Below are 25601 nucleotides of genomic sequence, written 5' to 3' on the forward strand. Positions count from 1 at the left end.
ACAACAACAGAAATAGCAAAAAACCTACATACACATGGGTACTGAACAACTCTATTCAGTAACAGCTTGGTCAGGGAAGAAATAAAGAAAGAAATTAAAGACTTCATAGAATTCAACGAAAATGGAGTAAAAATATACCTAAACTATGGGACACAATGAATGCTGTGCTAACAGGAATGTTCATAGCACTAAATGCCTTCATAAAGAAATTCAAAACATTACATAATACAAACAACCTAATGGCTCACTGCAAGGCCCTAGAAAAACAGAGAAGCAGACACAGCCAACAGGAGTAAACAGATGGACATAATCAAACTCTGGGCTGAAATCAATAAATTAGAAACAAATAAATCAATGAAAACAAGAGCTGGTTCTTTGAGAAAATCAACAAGATAGGCAAACCCTTAGCCAAACTAAATAAGAGGTAGAAAGACACGATCCAAATCAACAAAATCAGAAATGAAAATTGACGTATAACAACAGACAATGAGGAAATCCAAACAAGCATTAAGTCTTTCTTCAAAAGCCTATAAACCACAAAATTTGAAAATCTAAATAAAATAGACAATTGTCTTGATTGATTCCACTTACCAAAGCTGAATCAAGATCAGGTAAATTATTTAAATAGCCATATATTCCCCAAGGAAATAGAAGCAGTCATTAAAAGTCTCCCATCCAAAAAGAGCCCAGGGCTTGCTGGTTTCATCTCAGAATTCTACCAGTCCTTCAAAGAAGAGCTAACACCAATACTCTTCAAACTATTCCACAAAATAGAAATAGAAGGAACATCACCAAACCCATTCTATGAAGCCACAGTCACATGGATACCAAACCTCACAGAGACCCAACAAAGAAAGACAATTTTATACCATTTTCCCTTATGAACATTGACACAAAAATAGTCACAAACTGAATCCAAGAACACATCAAAGATATCATCCACTATGTCCATGTAGGCTTCATCCCAGTTATAGGGGAGGGAGGGTTCAATATATGGAAATACATCAATATAATCCACCATATAAACAAACTGAAAGAAAAAAAAAACACAAGATCATCTCCTTAGATGCTGGAAAAGCATTTAATAAAATCCATCAACCATTCATGCTTAAAGTCCGGGAGAGATCAGGGATTTACAGGCACTTACCTAAACATAGTACAGGCAATATACAGCAACCTGTAGCCAACATAAAACTAAACAGAGAGAAACTTAAATCAATGCCACTGAAATCAAGGACAAGGCAAAGCTGCCTACTTCATAACTCTTCAACATAGTTCTTGAAGTACTTGCAAGAGCAATAAGAAAATTAAAGGAGATCAAGGGTATTGAAATCAGAAAAGAAGATGTGAAACTATCAGTATTTGCAGATGATATGATAGTATACCTGAGTGACCCCAAAAAATTCTACCAGGAAACTCCTACAGCTGATAAACACCTTCAGCAAAGTGGCCAGATACAAAATTAACTCAAAAAAATCAGTAGTCCCCCCTGTATATAAATGACAAATAGGCTGAGAAAGAAATTAGGGAAAAAAACACCCTTTACAATAGCCACAAATAAAATAATGTATCTCGGTGTAACTCTAACCAAGGGAGTTAAATACTTATGTGAAAAGAACTTTGAGTCTCTGAAGAAAAGAACTGAAGAAGATATCAGAAGATGGAAAGATCTCCCATGGTCACAGAGCAGTAGGATTAACTAGTAAAAATGGCCATCTTACCAAAAGCAATATACAGATTTAATGTAATTCTTATGAAATTTCCAACACAATTCTTTACAGATTATGAAAGAAAAATTCTCAAATTCATATAGAAAACAAACAAAAAAGTAACACAGAATAGCTAATACAATCCTCCACAATAAAAGATCTTCTGGAGATATCGCCATCCCTAATCTCAAGCTGTACTATTGAAGAACATTAATAAAAATTGTATGGTACTGGCATAGAAAAGCCAATGGATCAATGGAATTGAATCTTAGAAAAAGAAGTAAACCCACCTACGGATACTTGATCTTTGACAAAGAAGCCAAAGGCATACAATGGAAAAAAAGATAGTATCTTCAAGAAATTGTCCTGGTCTAACTGGATGTCCACATGTAGAAAAATGCAAACAGACCCATATCTATTACCCTGTACAATAGTAAAGTCCAAGTAAATCAAATATCTCAACATAAAACCAGACACACTAAATCTGTTGGAAGAAAACGTGGAGAAGATCTTTGAACTCCTTGGCACAGGAGACAACTTCCTGAACAGAACAACAGCACAGGCTCTAAGATCAACAATTAATAAATGGGACCTCTTGAAATTGAAAAGCTTCTGTAAAGCAAGGATACAATCAGCAGGACAAAATGACAGCCTACAGACTGGGAAAAGATCTTACCCAACCCTACATCCAATAGAGGACTAATATTCAGAATATTTAAAGAACTCAAGAAATTAGCCACCAACAAACCAAATAATCCAATAAAAATGGGGTACAGCACTAAACAGTGAATTGTCAACAGGGGAATATGGAATGGCAGAGAAACACTTAAAGAAATGCTCATCATTCTTAGTCATCAGGGAAATGCAAATCAAAACAACTCTGAGATCCCATCTCACATCTATCAGAATGGCTAAAATAAAATCTCAAGTGACCACACATTTTGGAGATGATGTGGAGAAACAGAAATCCCCTTCCATTGTTGGTGGGAGTGTAAACTTGTACAACCACTTTGGAAATCAACCTGCTGCTTTCTCAGAAAATTGGGACTAGTTCTACCTCATGATCCAGCTATACCACTCCTGGACATATACCCAAAAGATGACCCACCATTCAACACAGACATTTGCTCAGCTATGTTCATATCAACTTTATTTTTAATAGCCAGAATCTGGAAATAACCTAAATGTCCTCCAATGGAGTAATGGATGAAGAAATTGTAGTACATCTACATCTACACAATGGAATACTACTTAGAATTTAAAAACAAGGAAATCATGAATTTTCAGGCAAATGGATGGAACTTGAAGAGATCATCCTGAGTGAGATAACCCAGGAACAGAAAGACAGGCATGGTATATACTCATTTATAAGTGGATATTAAATGTATTACATAGGATAGCCATCTACAGACCTAAATAAACACTAAGGAGGACCCTAGGGAAGATGCTTAAATCTCATTCATGATGACAAACAGGATAGACACCAGAGGCAGTGGAAGAGAAGAAACAGGATAGGCACCAGAGGCAGTGGAAGAGAAGAAACAGGATGGGAGCCTACTACATAAGGTCCTCTGAAAGGATTCATCCAGCAGGGTGCCTAAGCAGATGCTGAGACTCAGGGCCAAGCTTTGGGCAGAGTGCAAGGAGTCTAAAGGAAGAAAGGGGGTAGAAGAACACAGAGGGGATAGGAGCCCCATAAGGACACCAACAAACCTAAAGGATCTGAGCCCAGGGGGTCCTGCAGAGGCTGATGCACCAACCAAGGACCATGCAAGGAGAGGACATAGAGCCCTGCTCAGATGTAGCCAATTTGCTGTTCAGTCTCCATGTGGGTTCCCAAGTAAGGGGAGCAGGGGCTGTCCCTGTCATGAATTCAGTTGCCTTCTCTTTGCACTTGGCAATACAGCCTTGCTGGGCCACAGAGGAAGAGGATCCAGGCAGTCCTGATGAGACTTGATAAGCTATGGGCAGATGGCAGTGTAGGAGTACTCCCTCTTTCAGTGGATTAGGGGAAGGGACATAGAGGGATGAAGAGAGAGAGGGGGACTGAGAGAAGCTGAGGGAGGGGAGTACAATGGAGATATATAATGAATAAATTGTAAAAGAATAAAAAAATTAAAAATGTATATTGTTTCTCTACAAATGTGTGAATTTTATTCCATAAATTTACATGTACGTGTTGGGTATAGATCACGTGAGTTTCATGCTGATATTTCACTTGTTTTTTTTTTTATCAGTTACATTTTATTAACTCTGTATCCCAGCCATGTCCCGATCCCTCATTCCCTCCCAGTCCCTCCCTCCCTCCCTCATCTCCACCGTGCCCCTTTCCAAGTCCACTGATAGGGGGGGGACCTCCTCCCCATTCATCTGATCCTGTTTTATCAGGTATCTTCAGGACTGGCTGCAAAGCCCTCCTCTGTGGCCTAACAGGACTGCTCCTCCCTTCGGGGGTGGGGAGGCCAAAGAGCCAGTCATTGAGTTCCTGTTAGAAATAGTCCTTGTTCCCCTCACTTTGGGAAACCAATTGGTTACTGAGCTACCACAGGCTCCATCTGAGTGGAGGTTCTAGGTTATATCCATACGTGGTCCTTGGTTGAATGTCAGTCTCAGAAAAGACCCTGTGCCCAGATATATTTGGTCCTTGTGGAGCTCCTATCCTTTCCCCATCAGACTAACTCCCCCTCTTTCTTATGATTCCCTGTACTCTGCCAAAGGTTTGGTCATGAGTCTTTGCTTTGAAAACACTGCTAGTTAGAGTCTTTCAGATGCGCTCAGTAGACTCCTGTCATACGTTCAATGTACATCCCATCTGTCTTTCTAAACGAGGATTGATCATCTTCCCCATGTCCGCTCAATTGATTTTCTTTTTTAGGTGTATAGATTTCATTACGTTTATCATATCTTATAGGTCTATATAAGTGAGTATATCCCATGTTTGTCTTTCTCCTTCTGGGATATTTCACTCAGAATGATCTTTTCTAGATCCCACCATTTGCCTGCAAATTTCATGATTTCCTCCTTTTTGATTGCTGAGTAGTATTCCATTGTGTAAAAATACCACAATTTCTGTACCCATTCCTCCGTTGATGGACATCTGGGTTGTTTCCAGGTTCTGGCTATTACAAATAAAGCTGCTATAAACATGGTTGAGCAAGTATCCCTTTTATGTACTTGAACGAACTTTGGGTATATACCTAGGAGTGGTATAGATGGGTCTTGAGGAAGCACTATTCCTAATTGTCTTAGAAAGCGCCAGATAGCTTTCCAGAGTGGTTGTACCAGTTTACATTCCCACCAGCAGTGGAGAAGGGTTCCCCTTTCTCCACAACCTCTCCAGCATGTGTTGTCGCTTGAGTTTTTCATCTTGGCCATTCTCATGGGTGTAAGGTGATATCTCAGGGTCGTTTTGATTTGCATTTCCCTGATGGCTAATGAGGATGAGCATTTCTTTAAGTGCTTTTCTGCCATTCGATATTCGTCTGCCGAGAATTCTCTGTTTAGCTCCGTTCCCCATTTTTTAATTGGATTACTTGGTTTGCTGCTTTTCAGCTTCTTTAGTTCTTTGTATATACTGGATATTAGTCCTCTGTCAGATAAAGGGTTAGTGAAAATTCTTTCCTAATCTGTAGGCAGTCGTTTTGTTTTGATGACGGTGTCCTTTGCTTTACAGATACTTTTCAGTTTCATGAGGTCCCATTTATTGATTGTTGCTCTTAGAGCCTGTGCTGTTGGTGTTCTGTTCAGGAAGTTGTCTCCTGTGCCAATGAGTTCTAGGCTGTTCCCCACTTTTTTTTCCAATTGATTTAGGGTATCTGGTTTTATGTTGAGGTCCTTGATCCACTTTGACTTTAGTTTTGTGCAGGGTGATAAATATGGATCTATTTTCATTTTTCTGCATGTAGACATCCAGTTGGTCCAGCACCATTTGTTGAAGATGCTGTCTTTTTTCCATTGAATGGATTTGGCTTCTTTGTCAAATATCGAGTATTCATAGGTGTGTGGGTTTATTTCCGGGTGTTCTAAGTGCTTCCATTGATCCTCCTTTCTGTTTCCATGCCAATACCATGCAGTTTTTATTACTGTTGCCCTGTAGTACAGCTTGAGATCAGGGATGGAGATACCTCCAGATGATCTGTTGTTGTACAGGATTGTTTTGGAGATTCTGGGTTTTTTGTTTCTCCATATGAAGCTGAGAATCTTTTTTTCAAGGTCTGCAAAGAATTGAGTTGGTATTTTGATGGGAATTTCATTGAATCTGTAGATTGCTTTTGGCAGGATGGCCATTTTCACAATGTTAATCCTACTAATCCATGAGCATGGGAGATGTTTCCATCTTCTGATATCTTCTTCAATTTCTTTCTTCAGAGACTTGAAGTTTTTCTCAAACAGGTCTTTCACTTGCTTGGTTAGAGTCACACCAAGGTACTTTATGTTATTAGTGGCTATTGTGAATCACTTGTAAAATATTAGGAAATTGTGCTATATGCACATGGGGAGGGGCTGAGATAGGTTTATGCCTGGGGCCCCATAGCCAGCCAGGCTTGCCTACATTGTGAGTGCAGCGCCACAGAGAGATTGTCAACAAAACAAGAAGATGGCACCTGAAAAATGACACTCAAGATTGCCTGCTGACCTACATACACACAGACACCAACCACAACACACTTTCAAAAATTTTCTCTGTGTGTGAGTGAGTGAGTGTGTGTGTGTGTGTGTGTGTGTGTGTGTGTGTGTGTGTTTGTGATAGTTTTGAGACACAGAAGGATTGCCTTCGGGAGAAAAGTTAGCTTCAGCTGGTTTCCATGCTTTTGTTTACAGTTGTTCATGTCTACTAATACCTAGTCTTTTCCTTTTATTGAAAACAGATTAATCCTGATTATGGTTTCCTCTCTCTCTACTCCTCCCACTTTCTCCACACCCCCCCTCCCATGTGGAGCCACTATTTTTCTTTCTCTAATTAGAAGAAAAGAGGCTTCTAAGAGATAACAATCAAACATAGCAAGATAAGATATAATAAGATAAAACAGAAACTATCAGGGCTGAATATTCCAAGATTTTTCTCTTTTTACGTGTTTGGCCGTGGGTCTCTGTATTTGTTCCCATTACTGAAAGATGAAGTTAGAAAGACAGATGGGATGTGCATTGAATGTATGACAGGAGTCTACTGAGCGCATCTGAAAGACTCTAACTAGCAGTGTTTTCAAAGCAAAGACTCATGACCAAACCTTTGGCAGAGTACAGGGAATCATAAGAAAGAAGGGGAGTTAGTCTGATGGGGAAAGGATAGGAGCTCCACAAGGACCAAATATATCTGGGCACAGGGTCTTTTCTGAGACTGACATTCAACCAAGGACCATGTATGGATATAACCTAGAACCTCCACTCAGATGTAGCCTGTGGTAGCTCAGTAACCAATTGGTTTCCCAAAGCAAGGGGAACAAGGACTATTTCTAACAGGAACTCAATGACTGGCTCTTTGGCCTCCCCACCCCCCAAGGGAGGAGCAGTCCTGTTAGGCCACAGAGGAGGTCTTTGCAGCCAGTCCTGAAGATACCTGATAAAACAGGATCAGATGAATGGGGAGGAGGTCCCCCCCTATCAGTGGACTTGGAAAGGGGCACGGTGGAGATGAGGGAGGGAGGGAGGGACTGGGAGGGAATGAGGGAATCGGGACATGGCTGGGATACAGAGTTAATAAAATGTAACTGATAAGAAAAAAAATAAAATTAAAAAAAAATAATGGCTCAATTAGGCACTGATCTATGAGTATAGCAGACTATCATTAGGGATCATTTCATCACTGTTTTTTTTTTTTTTTTAACTTTTTAAAGACTAGTATTATTTGGATTTACCCTAAGTTTCTGGGCTATCAAATCTGGTCCTTGGACACCCAAACAGTGTCAGGGATGATTTCCATCTTGTGGAGTGGGCCTTAAGTCAAAGCAGTTATTATTTGGTTATTACTATAAGCTTTGTGCCACAATTGCCCTAGCATCAGGTCTACTAATTCCTAGTTTTGTATTTGAGTAAGTAGATCCTTCTTTAATGAAAGCAAGGGATGGGCAATCAAAGCCACAAACTGTTATAAGCAGCCTAAAACAACATTGTCAGATAATTGAGAACTTAAGAAGACAGAATCTTGATGCAGTGAAGTGAGGATAACGATGGAGCAGACAGAGAGATATGGATTCATTCATATACTTATCAGCAGGAGACAAATATTGTCTAGATTACCACAAATATTCTGTAGCCAGAAACTTATTTATTTGTTGTATTTATAACCAATTTAGAACTTATTCATTTGAAGTGTGTTGGCCTCTCCAAACAGTTTGATTTTTAAGTGTAGACAAGCATATCTCTGTGTATATACATCTCTGTGAATTCGTACATATATTCAAGCTAATATGTTTGACTATGACCCATTAATTCTCTATCTCAACTTCTCAGTTTTGATGTTAGAGAAAGAAAGCAGCATAAATAAAACATAAGTGAAAGGGTATGCCTACTCTCTAACACTATTTTTTTGTTATTGATATATGAATTTCATGTAATATTTATGTATCATAAGTTACTTTTTTGGTTTTTTTTTTGTCATTAGCCTAAAAATGAGAAATTACTCTTAGTTTGCTATTCACAAAAATATTATATGGGAACACGCAACCCACAGAACAAGATCATTTTGCTGAACCTCTCTATCTCTCAGTCACTCACTAAACCAGAAAATAAATATATACTTATTTATCATACTCACCATGTGGACAGCTCAGCACTTTTCATGTGAGTACTATGATACATAGGAAGCATGGTGGTACATGGGAAGGGATGAATGCAGATGAGCACATGTCTGAGAGTAAGGAACTTACTGAGCAATTTAGCACAAGGTTTTCTAGCTCTTTCTGTGTATTGGAACCAGCCAGGAAGGTTTTTTTTTTATGTGTAAGTAGATATTTCTTTTTTTAAATTAAATTTTTATTTTTATATTAATTACACTTTATTCACTTTGTATCCCAGCCCTAGCCCTCTCTTTCATCCCCTCCCAATTCCAACAACCCTCCCTCATCTCCTCCCATGCCCCTCCCCAAGTCCACTGATAGGGGAGGTCCTCCTCCCCTTCCATCTGATCCTAATCTATCAGGTCTCATCAGGACTGGCTGCATTGTCCTACTCTGTGACCTGGCAAGGCTGTTCCCCCCTCAAGGGGAGATGATCAAAGAGCCAGCTGCTGAATTCATGCCAGAGACAGCCCCTGTTTCTCTTACTAGACAACCCACTTGGAGACTGAGCTGCCATGGGCTATATCTGAGCAGGGGTTCTATGTTATCTCCATAAATGGTTGTTGGTTGGAGTATCAGTCTCAGAAAAGAACCTTGGGCCCAGATTTTTGGTTCTGTTGCTCTCTTTGTGGAGCTCCTGTCCCCTAGAGGCCTCACTATCTCCCCCTTCTTTCCTAAGATTCCCTGCACTCTGCCCAAAGTTTGGTTATGAGTCTCAGCATCTGCTTTGATATCCTGCTGAGTAGAGTCTTTCAGAGGCTCTCTGTGGTAGGCCCCTGTCCTATTTCCTGTTTTCTCCTTCTTCTGATGTCCATCCCATTTTTCTTTCTGAGTGAGGATTGATCATCTTACCCAGGGTCCTCCTTCTTGCTTAGCTTCTTTGGATGTGTAGATTTTGGTAAGTTTATCCTATATTATATGTCTAATATCCACTTATAAGTGAGTATATACCATGTGTGTCTTTCTGCTTCTGGGATACCTCACTCAGGATGATCTTTTCTAGATCCCACCATTTGCCTGCAAATTTTATGCTTTCCTTGTTTTTCATTGCTGAGTAGTATTCCATTGTGTAAATGTACCATAATTTCTGTATCCATTCTTCAGTTGAGGGCCATCTGGGTTGTTTCCAGGTTCTGGCTATTACAAACAAAGCTGCTCTGAACATTGTTGAGCAAATCCTTGTTGTGTACTTGAGTATATTTTGGATATATGCCTAGGAATGGTATAGCTGGATCTTGAGGAAGTGCTATTCCTAATTGTCTGAGAAAGCACAGATTGATTTCCAAAGTGGTGGTACAAGTTTATATTCCCACTAGTAATGGAAGAGGGTTCTCCTTTCTCCATATCCTCTCCAATATGCATTGTCACTTAAGATTTTTATCTTAGCCATTCGGATAGGTGTAAGGTGAAATCTCATAGTTGTTTTGATTTTCATTTCCCTAATGACTAAGGATGTTAAGAATTTCTTTAAGTGTTTCTCTGCCATTTAATATTTCTCTATTGAGAATTCTCTATTTAACTTTGTACCCCATTTTTAAGTTGGATGACTTGGTTTGTTGGTTTCTAATTTCTTGAGTTATTTGTATATTCTGGATATTAGCCCTCTATTGAATATAGGGTTGGTGAAGATCCTTTCCCAGACTGTAGGCTGTTGTTTTGTTCTGACAATGTCATTTGCTTTACAGAAGCTTGTCAGTTTCATGAGGTCCCATTTATTGATTGTTGATCTTAGAGCCTGTGCTGTTGTTCTGTTCAGGAAGTTGTCTCCTGTGCCAGCGAGTTCAAAGCTCTTCCCCAATTTTTCTCCTAACTGATTTATTTTGTCTGGTATTATGTTGAGGTCTTTGATCCACTTGGACTTTAGTTTTGTGCAGGGTGATAAATATGGATCTATTTGCATTTTTCTACATATAGACATCCAATAGACCAACACCATTTGTTGAAGATACTGTCTTTTTCCATTGTATGGTTTCTAGCCAGCCAGATTTAAAACATGCTGATTTGTTGATTGTGTGCTCAGAGTATCCAGTGTGGTGTTTCACATGTGACACATGGTGTCAAGTCTTATCTTTCATTAAGTCAGTTTAAAGATGTAGCATTTAGGGTCACCAAAGACTGGAGGAAAGAACTGCATTTAAACTTTCCCTCTTTTCTTTTTTTCAGATTTTTGATATTTCTTTCTCGTTCATCAGACTTATTTTATTTGCATAAAACTTCTTTATCTCATCTTTTCTATATATTCACTTTATATCTAAAATAACTAAAAGAAGAACAGAAAAGCTTATAAGGCTCAGAAGGAATATCCTGCATTCTCTTTGTGGTACCATGCATTATACCTTTGTCTCTGTGTTAGTGGCTCTTAAATTAATTGTGTCTTCTGTAAATACTCATTTAACCAGGCAGTGGAGCCTCAACTCTGTCAGCCACTCTAGAAAGGGTGGGTACCTGGAAATGATTTCCTACATACCACCTGGAAGAGCATTATATAAACCAGAAAGGCAATATATTACATTATTGTACCTGTCCTATCTTTACATCCTTTGTACACAAATGTATATATCTCAAAGGCATCATCAAAATTTGAGTATTCATGGAATTAGACAAAACAACAGAGTAGGCTTTTTGAGGTATATTTTATAAGCTCAAATCGACTTCAGGGCATGGTGGAGGCAGAGGCAGGTGAGTTTGAGATCAACTTGGCTGGTCTACAAGGAGAGTCCAATGCAGCCAAGGCTACACAGAGAAACCCTGTCTTGAAAACCCAAAAATAAATAAACAAACAAATAAATAAATAGACGAGACTCTTCTAATCTAGATAATGTATCTCTCAGTGACCCAATATAACTAAGCCCCACAGACCCTGTCAAATGTATGTTCCTCTTGCCAGTTTCCACTTAGCCACTTTAGCTAACATTTGTTGCCACTAGCTTCTAATATGTATTCAAATCATGGCAACATGATATCTGAATCAAAAATGGAGCTTCCTTAATTGGCCTTCACACTTCTCTAAATTTGAAACAGATGTTATCATCTTCTTATTTAAGTGGCAAAGGTCCATGTATTTATGTTATATTTTAAATGACATCAAAACACTTAGCACCTAATTATTTAAAGTTCTGTGCCTCTTTAGACTAAACCTTTTCTTAGTTTAATCAACCAAAAGGAAATATTTTGAGAGACTCGCAGTAAATGTCAGGAACAAATGTGAGAGTGTATGTCATTTCTGAGCTAATGCTGTCAGCAACAATAATTTCCAGTAGCTGACTTAAGATCACAAGAAAAATTTTCCCCTTATTAAAGGTTAGCCTGTTAAATGTCATCATTCTGATTAACCAACTGCCAGAGCTTCTGCAGTAAATAGGACTTTTGCTTTCAGCCATGTGGAAACCGTGATGGAAAATAAATCAAAACTGCTTAGATCTGGGAAGGCCTTCAACACGGATAGAAGCACACATATTCACATGAATACCTTTGGTTGTCATTTTTTGAGGTCTTCTTGCATGACTCACCGTCAAACATTTTTTAAAGAATTTTTGTTTTTTCCTAAAACACTAGGGAGAGGTGTTTCTAGGATAATGCTCTGAGGCTCACGTCTGTGGTCATGACACGTCTCTTCTGATCTCTCCCTAAACTGAATAGTATCTCTGAGATGAACAGAAGCATGTGGGTAAGAATGAATGTGCTTAGCTGCTGTCAAAATGCAGTGTCTGTTTGTAGGAGGGTCCAGGAAAACTTGTCCCCAAAACTTAGACTTCTAAAACATGTCAAGCAATTAAGACAGAAAATTGCTTATTCTGTCAAAATCAACAAACACATTCATAAACTACCCTGAGCTAGGTCCATAGCATTGTAATTTGGAGTTATCCCTAGAAAGAGGAGGCCAGAATTGCTAAATGCTATCCAAAGCCTGCTATATAGAAGTTTTCTCAAACTCCCTAGTGAAATGTCAATAAACTAACTTGCAGTTTGGTGTTGCTTTGTCCGTTCTTGCTAGTGCATTCTATTAATGCAGAACTCTCCAGCTTGGAATATTTGATATGAGTGAGATGACATGATATCAGTATGAAAAAGCAGAATAAATTATTTTGGGGTGCATGTACAATACTCTTTTTAAAGCCCTTCATCAGGTATTAACTTTGTGACAGCATGGTGATGCAGTAGCATATGCATATAGAATGGCTCTTTTAATAATTTTATTTTATTTAGCAGACAAGGTAACCATTTATTGTAAAAATTTCAACCATATATGTCATCACACATTCTCCTTATTTGCTTCCAGTGCCCTCCCTCTTCCCCCTTTTTGCTGATCCCCAGACAAGGAGGAAAAACTATTTAGTCAGAAAGAATAAGATTGAGTGTTCTGTCTCTCTTCTTTTGTTTTATGGTAAGTTCCCACTACATAGTCCAAGCTAGCTTCAAACTCATTCCCTGCCTCAGACCCTCAAATACTGGGAGTAGTGATAGGGAATATTATGCCCTACTCATATTTAACATCTGTAAGACTCATTTTTCTCATCAATAAAATAGAAATTTTATTTCAGGGATGTTGAGGAAAACGGAAACTGGTGAAAACCTCAACTACATAAAATACTGCTGCTGTGTGCATGGTAGCCTAGGATGTCCCTCAAGGAATCATTTGTTTTGGTGACTTCTCTAGTACCCAGGCAGAAAATGTATTCAGGGGTTGTGGTTGGCAGCTATGATGGTCATTGCCTGCTCCTTTTTTGCCAGATTTATTTTCTGGTAATAATGTATGTAGGTTCAAACATTGTTACAATTCTCTTTGCCCAGTGTGCTAGCACAAAACTATAATGCCAGCCCTTAGGAGGCAGAGCCAGACAGATCTCTGAGAGTTCTAAGCCAACCACAGCTAAATAATGAGACTTCTTAAAGAATAAAACAGAAAACAAAATTCTTTTCTTATTCCATTTGTTCTCCCCTCAAGTTGACTCAACTATAATCCCTAATCACTGTTAATTGTTGGTATACCTTATTAGTTATATAATTACTATTACAGCTTACAAAAATAATAATTGAAAGCACAATTGTGATATAGTTTTGTTTACTAGCCAATTTTGAACTCACTGGGGATTACGAATAAAATAAGAATGAATTTTTTATATATTTGATATTGAAAGTGTTAATTTTAATGTAAAGTTTCACAGTTTCTGTTCCAAATTCCAATTCTAGTATGGAAGAAGTTCATTGATCTGTACAGAGTTTGGGTCTGGTTAATTTTTGTATGTAATATTTTTATTTGCAAAATTTTTATAATAAAGTTTATGAAATTAAAAAAAACAACGAATTTTTTAAATGTATTTTTCTCTCATACATTACATCCTGATTGCAGTTTTCCCTTTGTCCACTCCTCCCATTTCTCACTCCACCCCCTTATCTCAGATCCACTCAATCTTCTGCCATTTCTCTTCAGCAGGAAACACCCCTCTACCCGGGGACAAATATTTCTTTTCAATTCTAATTTGTCTGAATTTTATACTCACTGGTGACACTATACTGGAAAAGAACACTGTGATCACATCCTGTGCAGGAATTGCTTTTCTCATCACTGAATAGACTCAAATAATTTTCTCAAACATGAATGTGATTCAAGTCCATTTGTCCAGTGTCACTATTTTATAGCATACTTGTTATCCACCATGAGTTAGACTAAGAAATAATAATTTATGATATATGAGATATATGATATAGGATATATAATATATAATATATGATGATATATGATAATATTATATTTGATGGTTAATATATGATATATGATAATATATGAGTATATAATATGATATAATATAATATGTGATGTGATGCGATACAATGAGAAGTGATATGATATGATATAATATAATATAATTTCTAAGGATTGTTTAAGTATAATTAGTGCCTCTGCACCAAGGAAGATGCTGGAAGATCTGGAAGATGCACCAAGGAAGACACTGGAGCCCACAGATAATAGGAATACCTTGAAGATTGACACATGTTCAGGAATTAGGATACCAGACAATAACGATGGATACATGGGTGGAGAATTAAAAAGCTATGGGGCCACAGGAAGCAAATGACTTAAATGTGCATGTAGATTTTGTCAGTTTAGAGCTATGGAACAGCTGAGTGTGCTGATGAAAACTGAGAAATAAAATTGGAAAGGTAAGGGGAAGCTAATAAAAGACAGTGGAGTTATACAAATCAAGATGTGGGGCATAGGGGCCTAGTGAACTTTTGCAGATCTTTGAAGAAGGTACCTTGTAAACTCCTGAGCAGGTCCAGTGTGGCCCTAGTGAACTTGGTGGGATTTGTGTTCCTCATAAACATTTCCTGGTATGTATCTTTTGCGGCTGTCTAAGTTAGAGTGTGTTTTGTCTTATCATTTAGGGGAAGCATCACTTCATCAGATCTCATTAACCAGGAGGGTGGACAAGGAACACCGAAAAGCAAATACAGCAATGGTGGAATCCCAGGCACTCAGAGATCACCAGCCCCAAGTGCTAGAAGTGTGACCTCCATCAGCAGTAGAGTAAGCATACAAATGTGAAGAGACTTCCAGGCTCTGGGACTTGGCTTTATTATCACCCATGACTGGGTTGGGGTTTTCTGTGTGTCAGAGCATGTTGTTTAATGTTGTTGAATGGAATATATCCTTAGCTTTGGCCCAGAAACCTAAAGTGGAAAAGAAATGGTAAACCACATTATAAAGGTGGTATCATATGATGGGACTTTAAAAAGCCATGTGATTTAAGCAAATATAAAGAGTTCATTGGAGGTTCTAACTTTCATCCTTCATGATACTTTTCAGAGTACATATTAATAAATTAGCTATACTAAATTTTTCTAAGCTTATTGATATTCTACAGAAAAAGTAGATCCTTAAAGTCATTTTATTATTCATTTTCTTTACTTATGTTAAAATGAGAGGTCAGACAAATGGCGAAGATTTAAATTGCTATTACATATGTGTGTGCATATACACACATATCCATATATACCTGAAAATTATTTTTATCACATTTTTTCTTTTATAATTTTAATTTTTATATTTTTAAAATTAATTACAGTTTATTCGCTTTGTATCCCAGCTATAGCTCCCTCCCACATTCCCTCCCAATCTCACCCACCCTCCCTCACATCCTCCCATGCCCCTCCCCCAGTCCACTGATAGGGGAGGACCTCCTCTCCTTCCATCTGACCCCAGCCTATCAGGTCTGTCCAGGGCTGGCTGCATTGTCTTCCTCTGTTGCCTGGCAAGGCTGCTCCCCTCTCAGGGGTAGGTGATCAAAGAGCCAGCTACTGAGCTCATGCCAGAGACAGTCTCTGTACCCCTTAGGGTACCCACTTGGCTACTGAGCTGTCATGGCTACATATGTGCAGGAGTTCTAGGTTATATACACTAATGGTTCTTGGTTGGAGTATCAGTCTCAGAAAAGAACCCTGGGCCCAGATTTTTTGGTTTTGTTGCTCTCCTGTGGAGCTCCTGTCCTCTCCAGGTCTTCCTATCTCCCCTTTCTTTCATAAATCTGCCAAAATAAATCTTTCATGCACTCTGCCCAAAGTTTGGTTATAAGTCTCAGCATCTGCTTTGATATACTGCTGGGTAGAGTCTTTCAGAGGCCCTCTGTGGTGGGCTCCTGTCCTGTTTCCTGTTTTCTCCTTCTTCCAATGTCCATCCCGTTTTTCTTTCTGAGTGAACATTGATCATCTTACCCAGGTTCCTCCTTCTTGCTTAGCTTATTTGGGTGTACAGATTTTGGTATGTTTATCCTATAATATCCACTTATAAGTGTGTCTAATATTGACTTGTAAGTGTGTGTGTCTGTCTGCTTCTGGGATACCTCACTTAGGATGTAGCCAGACCTGGAAACAATCCAGATGTCCCTCAACAAAGGAATGGATACAGAAATTGTGGTACATTTACATAATGGAATACTACTCAGCAATTAAAAACAAGGCAATCATGAAATTTGCAGGCAAATGGTGGGATCTAGAAAAGGCTGTTGTTTTCAAATGGGAAAAAATATTCTTGCTATAAGACAGGGAAGTAATTCATAAATAATATTGCTTTTTTGATGAAGGGCATATATACATATGTGTGTGTGCATGCATTCATGTGTGTGACCAAGGTCACCATTTCTATTATAAGTGAAAATCTTTTAGAACATGAATATCTATGTTTGTGCTATAATATAAACTGATAAATTTAGTCTTCAACAACTTCTAGACCTTCCTAACTCTGTGACCCTTTAATACAGTTCCTCACATTGTAATGACCCCAACCATAAAATTATTTTTGTTGCTACGCCATAAAATTCTGCTACTGTTACGAATTGCAACATAAATATCTGTGTTTTCCCATGGTCTTGGGTGACACTTGCGAAGGGATCATTTGACTCCCTTAAGGGGTTGTGACACAGGTTGAGAACCACTGCTCTAGAGCATGTGTAACATCTTAACGATTGCAAAACGTTAAGTGACCTATTAAAGTTCAATATTAATGGTACTACCAGATCATGCATGGGAAAAAGTTTCCATCATTATAATTGCCAGTCAGGAGCTTAGTCTTGCTTCATTAGAGGACTTCAATGTGTTAAGAGTTTGTGATGAGCTCTTGAAAGAGGACTAAAAGTAATTCATTCATTTGACCTCTGACTCACTCTGGATAAACTTTTCTAGCCTCTGATTACTGGAGGAATTAGAAACATAACTTTCTGCTATAGTTCTTACATGTTGGAAATGATGAAATACTGAACACAGTCTACTGGAGCTGAATTGATTAGCATGTTAAGCAAGTAAGAGCCAGCTCTATCTGTAGGGGCTTCATTAAAGTATTCCTGAACGTCCAAGATGTCTGGAAACCAGGAGGGAATTCACCCTGTAGTCACTATTTAACTGTTTATAAAGAAAAGAATTCTAAAATTTCCCCTATGTTTAACAGCTATCATAGCATGGTGACATTTTCATGAGCATTTAACCTTAGTCTAGTCTAGTCCTCAAGAGGTCCACATGTTTGTTTGTTTTTTAGTATTAAATAAAGTTTATCTAGACAGAGGCCCTTAAACATGACAGAGAACACATACCTATGAAATCTCAACAATATGGCTACTGTGAGGGAGAATCAGTTTCCTCTAAGGCTGGGCTCTTGCATATCTTTTTAAATCCCAAGTGGTCAACAGTGGACACATGTACATGTGAGAAATACTAAATAGACTCAGTAAGTTACACACACACACACAAAGAGAGAGATAAAGAGATACTATTATTATTTTACATATGTAATATGACTATATAACATTAATGATAGATTAACAATAATAATTAAAGAAGAGATTATTAGTTTGAGATTGAAGCAAAAAAGTTGTGGATAGAATAGTGTAAATGGCAGTGCTTGTATCTGAAGTTCTCAAATTTTTTTTTACAAAAGCAAGCTTAGACTGACCCTATAGAAATCAGCAGAGTTGGGGTAGGGCTTTATTATGTTTTGTTTTGTCACATCATATAGTGAAAGCTGATATCAGACTGAATTCTGCCACATGTGCAAGCGTTTATTTGTAGGTAGGCATACCGTAAATCACCTATGGCTATAAGGTGAAGAAGTACTTGCTGTGTCTTGGAGGTGGTGATTGTTCCAACTGGAGTGGTGAGGGAGTGAGAGGACAAACAAAAACATATAGAAAAGCTGGGATCAGGTGTACTGAGCTCTATGATGGAGAAGCTGCAGCCCTCATGACAATTTCAGTCTGTTTATTATATAACAGTTGAATGATTGAATGGAGGTGTGTGTGTGTGTGTGTGTTTTGTTTTTTTGTTTGTTTGTTTTGTTTTTTTGTTTTTGTGTAACGCTGAACAAGCTTATTACATGCAGTTGAACAAGGATGCAGTTTAGCTAATCTCGTTAGGATCACCCTCTATAGGGGAGCAGTCTTTTGGCCATAAATATCCGAGGGAAAATAAAGCTACAGTGGCATTTTCTGCACATTTTATCAACATTTTAAGATAGATCAGACAAAGCCTTTGGTGTTCCTCTGAGTCTCAACCAAGGAAGGATTTGCTATTCCTGTGGGAATGAGACATTGGTCCTTGACATAAACATTGTCATGTAAAGCAATATACATTTACCCAGGGCTTCGCCTGCTCCCTACAAGTCTCCATTCTTTTTTTTTTTTTTAAATACAGTTTATTCAGGAACCTTGAACAATCATCTGACCCTGTGGAAAGCCAGCCCACAGCTTAAGTAGCCTCTGGGTAGCCAACCCCAGCGTGCCAAGTGGGCAATGCAGATAGGTCCACATACATGGAAGCAAGCCAGATCCTCAGCCTTAGCCAAATGTGGAGTTGTTTGTGACAGAGAGCACTCACCATCGGGAAGGTGGAAGGCGGAAACCAGCTCCATCTTTAAGGCACAGCATTACACAGCGCTCTACAGTTCCCCCTTTTTGTTTTAGACACATCAGGCAAGAGTAGAGGTCTGATCTCTGATATTAGAAATAAATTGGGACTTTGTACCGATGTTCATTTAGGTGTCATCCACCCAAAGAGCATCAGACCCGTCTGATACCTTTTCCTCAGAGGCGGGACCTGGTGCATCAACCCGCATGCAATCAGACTTGCTCTTCTCTGGGTCAAAAGCGGCTGACCCTGAGTGCAGTGCTTAGCCTCGCATCCTGAGCATAACATTTTAGCTTTTTATGGTAGCCGACCATGCTTGGGGAGACTGTCCTGCTTCAATGGCTGTAAAGGCCTGAAGGATCATGGCTGCATTACGCTGTTGTGAGACTCTAATCTTGCATATACACCACAGGCAAACCAAGGAGACCAACACCAGAAGGCCTGCTAACGCTCCCATGCCCGCCCATTCCTTCAGATGATTCATGGCTGCAGCAATCCATGATGATAATCCTGTGGCTAGTCCTGCGTCCACTCTGGTAGAATTTACCGTGATAATGGCCACTCTCAGCTGCTCCATCATAGTATCGAATTATCCAGTCCAATTACCTAAAATATAGCTAGACAATTGTTTAGACAGATTTGCAGCACAGGAAAAATTCTCATGTTGTATTGCTAGTGACACAAAGTCCAGCATACTTTCATTGACAGCCAAGTCAATGAGCGACTTGCCGTAGGGTATCAATTTGCTCCTGCAAGAGGTCAATCCTCTGATTGAACACCATCAAGCCTCCTTTTAGTTGACCATTAATTCCTTTTTGTACATCTAAGGCATGAGCTACATTGGCTAAAAGATTATTCAGGGTCTGAGCAGTCTGCCCAGTATGACTCATGGCTAATGCCCCGGTGGTAGCTCCAACAGCCGCCAATGAGATGGCAGTAACAATGGCGGCTGTAGTTCCAAGATCCCTTTTCTGTCTGAAGAGAGTCATAGCGTGAGGGGCATCAATGGTTACTCCCAGCGAGGCATGTGAGTAACCAGGGCATACCTAAATTCACTAGCATTCCAGCATTGGGCAAAAAAGCAAGTATCATCACCACAATTACTTGGCTCTATCTGGCTAATAATGAATAAAAATGGGGGATATAAACAAACAGGTGTGGGCATATAGGAAATATTATGAGAAGCTTTAACCCCCTCGTTGGAACATCTTGCATCAGTTCTAGAACTAGCAGTGGTGGTGTCCGAGGTCTGAGTAGGTTACAAGTCTCCATTCTTATAAACATTGATAGGCATTATGCATGACATTTTTATTTCAACATACATATAACTATTAAATGTTAAATGTTAAACTATTAAAGGTTAAATGTCATCAGAGAAAGTAAGATGTATGAGATTCATCTTTCTAGGATATAGCTCACAGGTTCTTAAACTGTGGTTGTGAGCTCCATGGGAACCAAATAACCCTTTCACAGGGGTCATCTATGACCATCAGAAAACACAGAAATTTACCTTATAGTTCCCAACAGTAGCAAAATTACAGTTATAAAGTAGCAACAAAAATAATGTTATGATTAGGGGTCACCACAACATGAGGAACTGTACTAAAGGGTCACAGCATTAATAAGGTTGAAAACAACTGTTCTAGATAGACACAAAACTAATAAAAAAGAGTCTATATGCTTGGTTTTCCATTATTGTAATAGTGCCTGAGATACAACAACTTAAAAAAAAGGTTGTTTTAGCTTACAGTTTTGGGGGTTGCAGGTTAGGGAAGAAAAGAAAGGAAGAAAAAGAAAAAGAAGCAAAAAAAGGGGGGGAAAGGAAAAAAATGCCTTTTGTGGCATATAATAAAGCAGGATATGGCAGGCAATGCACTGTTGAGCAAGCTGCTCTCTTCATGGTTGCCAATTACCTACAATATTCCACTTGGCACACCTCTAAAACGGTTCTGTTATCCTTCAGTACCACCAATCTCAAGATCAAAGAATCTTTGGACCTTTGGAGAAACAGTCCTTGTAAAAACCACAGCAGAGGACAAACACAAGACCAAATAGTTCTAAGGCTTCTTGCTACTCCATGTAGGACTGGATATTTCTGTATAATCTTTCTTGCTAACCTTTTATCACTAGTCTTATGAATGAAAAAAAAATGACTTAAATATGTTTCATACTAAATTGAAACCTTCTTGGATTTAATGTTATATATTAACTTTTGAAGTATATATGGGCTTTTGATGAGTGTCCTTTGAATGTTATTTGATTCCTCCCCCCAAATAATATACATAAGTATGTTTATACTAAGTTATACTTATATGAAAGGGTTTTAAGAGAAATCAGTCAGTATAATGTTCCTTTCTTTATTTTTATTTCTTTGTGAGAAGGAACGTGGTTTTGAAAATACCATGGCTTTGGCTGCCATTGAAAGCACCTCTGAGGAGCTCACAAAGGGTCATCGCAGAAAGACATCTGGTACACCTTCCATAGCAGTGTCTGGTACCTCTCTTTCATCAGGTAGGGCATTACAATATGAGTAATGTACTGAATGCACCGTTCCAAAAAAAAAAAAGGACTATTAAATTGAATTTACTCTTTACATGGTAGTGAGTGTATGTTTTATACTTGAGAAAGTATACCATCCATTAGAGTAATAGTCTAATGCATAAGTATTTTCTAAAAGTGGTCTCAGGTGATATATTGGGCTCACTGCATTTATGAGAAATCTACTCATATTGAGTGTATAGCTTTGCTCTAAGTCATTGTTAAAATTCAAATCTATAACAAATTATTAGTATAGAATATAGAAAATACAAATAATTCTAGGGTGCATTTGATATGACAGGTAATAACTTTCACCTATGGATCAAGGAAATTATGGTACAGACTATAGAATGGTTAGACATTCCATATACTCAGATAAATTGTTTAACCCTTTAAATTGGAATTACTTGTAAGTAGTTTGGTCTAGTGTGTTTTCTATTACTGTGATAAACACCATGACCAAAAGCAATTTGTAGAAGAAAAGGTTTCTTTCCTTGTATGGTTTATAGTCATGAAAGGAAAGCTGGAACTAAAGTGCAGATCATGGATGAATATAGCTTACTGGTTTGCTCTTCATGGATTTCTCCATCTGCTTTCATATTCTCTGCAGGCCCACCTGATTAAGGGTGACACTGTCCACAGTGATCTGCTTTTTTCCACATTAATTTCAATCAAGAAAATGCCCCACAGGCTTTCCTACAGGGCAAGCTGATGGAAACATTTTCTCAGTTGAGGTTCCCTCATCCCAGTAACAACAGTTAAAAAAAGAGGCTATGAACCTGAAAGTGAGGAGGTGGGTGGGGGTGTACTTTGGAACATTTGGAGGAAAGAGAGGAAAGGAGGAAACGAGGTAACTATGAGAATATATATATATATTTAAATATATATATATGACTATATATATAACTATGAGAATATATATATTACTATATATAATATATATAATATATATAAATGTAAGTGAATACACTATCTCCTCAATAAAAGAATTCCATGATGATTTAAAGAAAATATCCAGCACACATACTAAAGACATTAGTAAGAAATCTTTTAATTTATATGGATATTATTTATATTGCAGTTTATTTCCTATGAGTATAAAAATGTACAGAGAAATACATCAATATTGTAATGTTTATGCACCATATATCAAACTACATTCATAATTAAATTTTCAACATTAAACCAATATGTAGCAGATATTAAAGATAATTAAGGATAATATCTGCATGGCTTGTAACTTAAATTTCAAGGAATATTCTCTTAGGCAGCAGGTTTCCAAATGGTTTCTGTATGCATGTTTTTGTGTGTTTGTGGGTGTAGCCACGTTCGTGTTGGCACTGGGAACCAGAGCCCTCTAAAATGTATATTCTCAAAAATAGGAAAGTAGGCCAGCAAGATGGTGTGGTGGGTAAAGGCTCTTGCTACCTCATCTGACCTCCTATTTTTAGTTCCTTGGGGCCCACATGATGAAAGGAGAGAACTAACTCCCAAAAGCTGACTCTTGTGTCATGGTACACATGAGGTGCACGCCCACTAAATAAATAAATGTAGTTTTAAAATAAAATGATGGTAAAGGAGTTCACCTGTTCAATGAAGCAGAAACTAACACCATAAGGTCACCTTCTACTGCATGTCTTCCACAAGTCCTGATTACTCAGCACTTACCCCATCAGGCCCCAGGCTAAGCCCTTCCGCATTGCTGCATTTTGCCATTTCAAACCAAAGTATTGGATTGCTCTGTCCAGTCTCTCTTCTCTATAAGCAACTATATTTGTCTCAGTGGAAGTTTAGAAGAGAACTATTCTGTGGAAGTAAACTGCTCTGACTTGGTAAGTTGTCTACAGCATTGTCAGTGCATCAATTGTTATTTGCTATTCAAAAAAATACTGATATAAAGATGTTCTATTGACAAAAGAATGTTCTAGTAACTAGTGAAATCAAACTCTCTCAGTTTTTCTATAGTCACTCCCTTTTGCATGAAAGGAAGTTTTAAAAATGGAAATTTATGATTGTTTGGCTTAATTTTATGTCAATTGTGAAAGCACAGTGAATTCTCTTCAAGAATGAGAAGTTATTTTTCTCATGAGGCTTCAAGACCCAATCTATGACCATTTGTAATATTTAGAAAAGGGTAAATCAGAATATTTAAACAGCTTAAAACTACTCTTGGATTTTATAACAGAGTACTTAACCCCTGTGATCAAAGGCCAAATGAAAACACATACCTCAATTTTTCAAATACTATAAAAATGTAAATATGTTAATATAAAAGAGTATGAAGTTTGTGAGTCTGGTTGCTTTATCCATGACACTTCATTCTCATTCTCTGTCTTTCTCTGTCTCTGTCTCTCTGTCTCTGTCTCTGTCTCTCTCTCTCTCTCTGTGTGTGTGTGTGTGTGTGTGTGTGTGTGTGTATGCAGGTAAAACTAAAAATATTGAACTATTTGCAATGGAAATGCAGAAACATGACAAACTGATTCACGTCTGCATTTAATATTTACCCCTCCAGACCGGAGTCGATCTGAGTTAGATTTGAGTGAGTCATTTGTGGAAGACTTAGAGGATACTTCAAGCATAAGAAGCAGATCTGTCCCTGGAGCATTAGACAAAGACTTGGTAAGTTGGATGTGGAAGAAAGTTCAATAGCACATGAAAAGGAAGACATGATCTTGCTTCAAGAGCTTGCATTTTTAGGTGATAAGCTCAGAGTAAAATGACGACAGTGAGCCTTCCTGGTTTTTTCACAATCAAATATAAAAGAAACTAAAATGCTATAATTAAAAAGTAAAAACAAGGGGCTGGAGTGATGGCTCAGAGGTTAAGAACACTCACTGTTCTTCCAAAGGTCCTGAGTTCAATTCCCAGCAACCATATGGTGGCTTGTAACCATCTATAGTAAGACCTGGTGTGCAGGCAGAATGCTGTATAAATAATAAATAAATCTTAAAAAAAGTAAAAACAATACTGCAAGTAAAATTAATTAATGAACATATACATATAACTTAAAATAATATAAAGTGACTTAGCAATTAATTGAAATGCTACAGCAAAAAAGTTCATTTTGTTCTAGACATGAATGGAATAATTAATATATATAAAATGAAGTAACATTATAGTCCAAAAGTATATTAAGAACATAAAAACTGAGTTAAAAAGCCAAAACCTTCTGGTAAAATTTTAAGCATGTCCATAAAATTCTACTTTAAAACTGATGAAAGTCATTTAAACATGATTTCAGATATTAAATATTTAAAAATCACAGTCTATGACATTTTAATGTTGATGTCATTAATCCATTTCCATTGAAACTTAGTAATGGATTCTCACTGCCATTATTATTAGTTAATAATGTCTGAAGGTTTGAAAATGCATAAGATAAAATAGAAAATTTATAAATATTAAATATTGCAAAAAATGTGAAATAAAACTTATGTACTCAGAAAACCCTGGATAATTTAGTAATGAAATCTACTAGAACTGACAATAGAATCTACTTATTGGATTGTTCCCCAATGGCTTTCTCAGCCTCTTCTCTTCTATACACCAGACTGAGGGTGGCACTGCCCATAGTGAATTGGGCCCTTCAACATTAATATCAATCAAGGAAATGTTCCATAGGCCAATCTAATAGGGACATTTTATCATTTGAGGTTCCCTCTTCCCAGATGATCCTAACATGTGTCAAGTTGGCAGAGAACTAACCAGTAAAATGGGCATTAAAGAGGAAATGACATACTGAAAATGAAATTGAGGATGAAGATTACAGCTTGCCTATCTAGGTTGTGATTTTGATAATTATCCACTCATGACCGGCTGAGATTCAACTATACTTATAATACTAGGATACACCTATTTGCATATTATATCAAGTTAGGTTGTGCTATATTATGTATTGAAAAAACCTTAGACCATACTTAAATTATGTATGGAAGCCTCTTCAGGTCAAAGGTAAAATTTCCCATTGAAAAATCTAGGGTGTGGATGGCTTTATTAATGAATTCCATTAAGTATTTGAGGTTATTGCTGTTGTAGACAGAGTGTCACTCTGTAACCTAGGCCTGGTACTGTGTAGCCCATGCTTGCCTTAAACTTACATGTAGTACTCTGACCTTAGCCTCCTAGGTAGTAATGGTACAGATGTGAGCCACCATGCTTGGTCCATTATGTATTTGAAGAATAAATC

At 37.9% G+C, this 25601-nt stretch overlaps 1 protein-coding gene across 1 annotated transcript in view; it reads left to right on the plus strand.

The window, feature by feature from the left end:
• Positions 1-25601, plus strand: part of Sytl5 (synaptotagmin like 5) — a 329523-nt gene that overhangs the window by 254896 nt on the left and 49026 nt on the right. Inside the window, exons 9-11 of the mRNA XM_060374394.1 lie at positions 14873-15014; positions 21259-21388; positions 23928-24034. Coding sequence (XP_060230377.1) covers positions 14873-15014; positions 21259-21388; positions 23928-24034 — 379 coding nt within the window. The remainder of the gene's footprint in view (positions 1-14872; positions 15015-21258; positions 21389-23927; positions 24035-25601) is intronic.

Source organism: Meriones unguiculatus, chromosome X (genome assembly GCF_030254825.1).
Source record: "Meriones unguiculatus strain TT.TT164.6M chromosome X, Bangor_MerUng_6.1, whole genome shotgun sequence".
NCBI lineage: Eukaryota > Metazoa > Chordata > Mammalia > Rodentia > Muridae > Meriones > Meriones unguiculatus.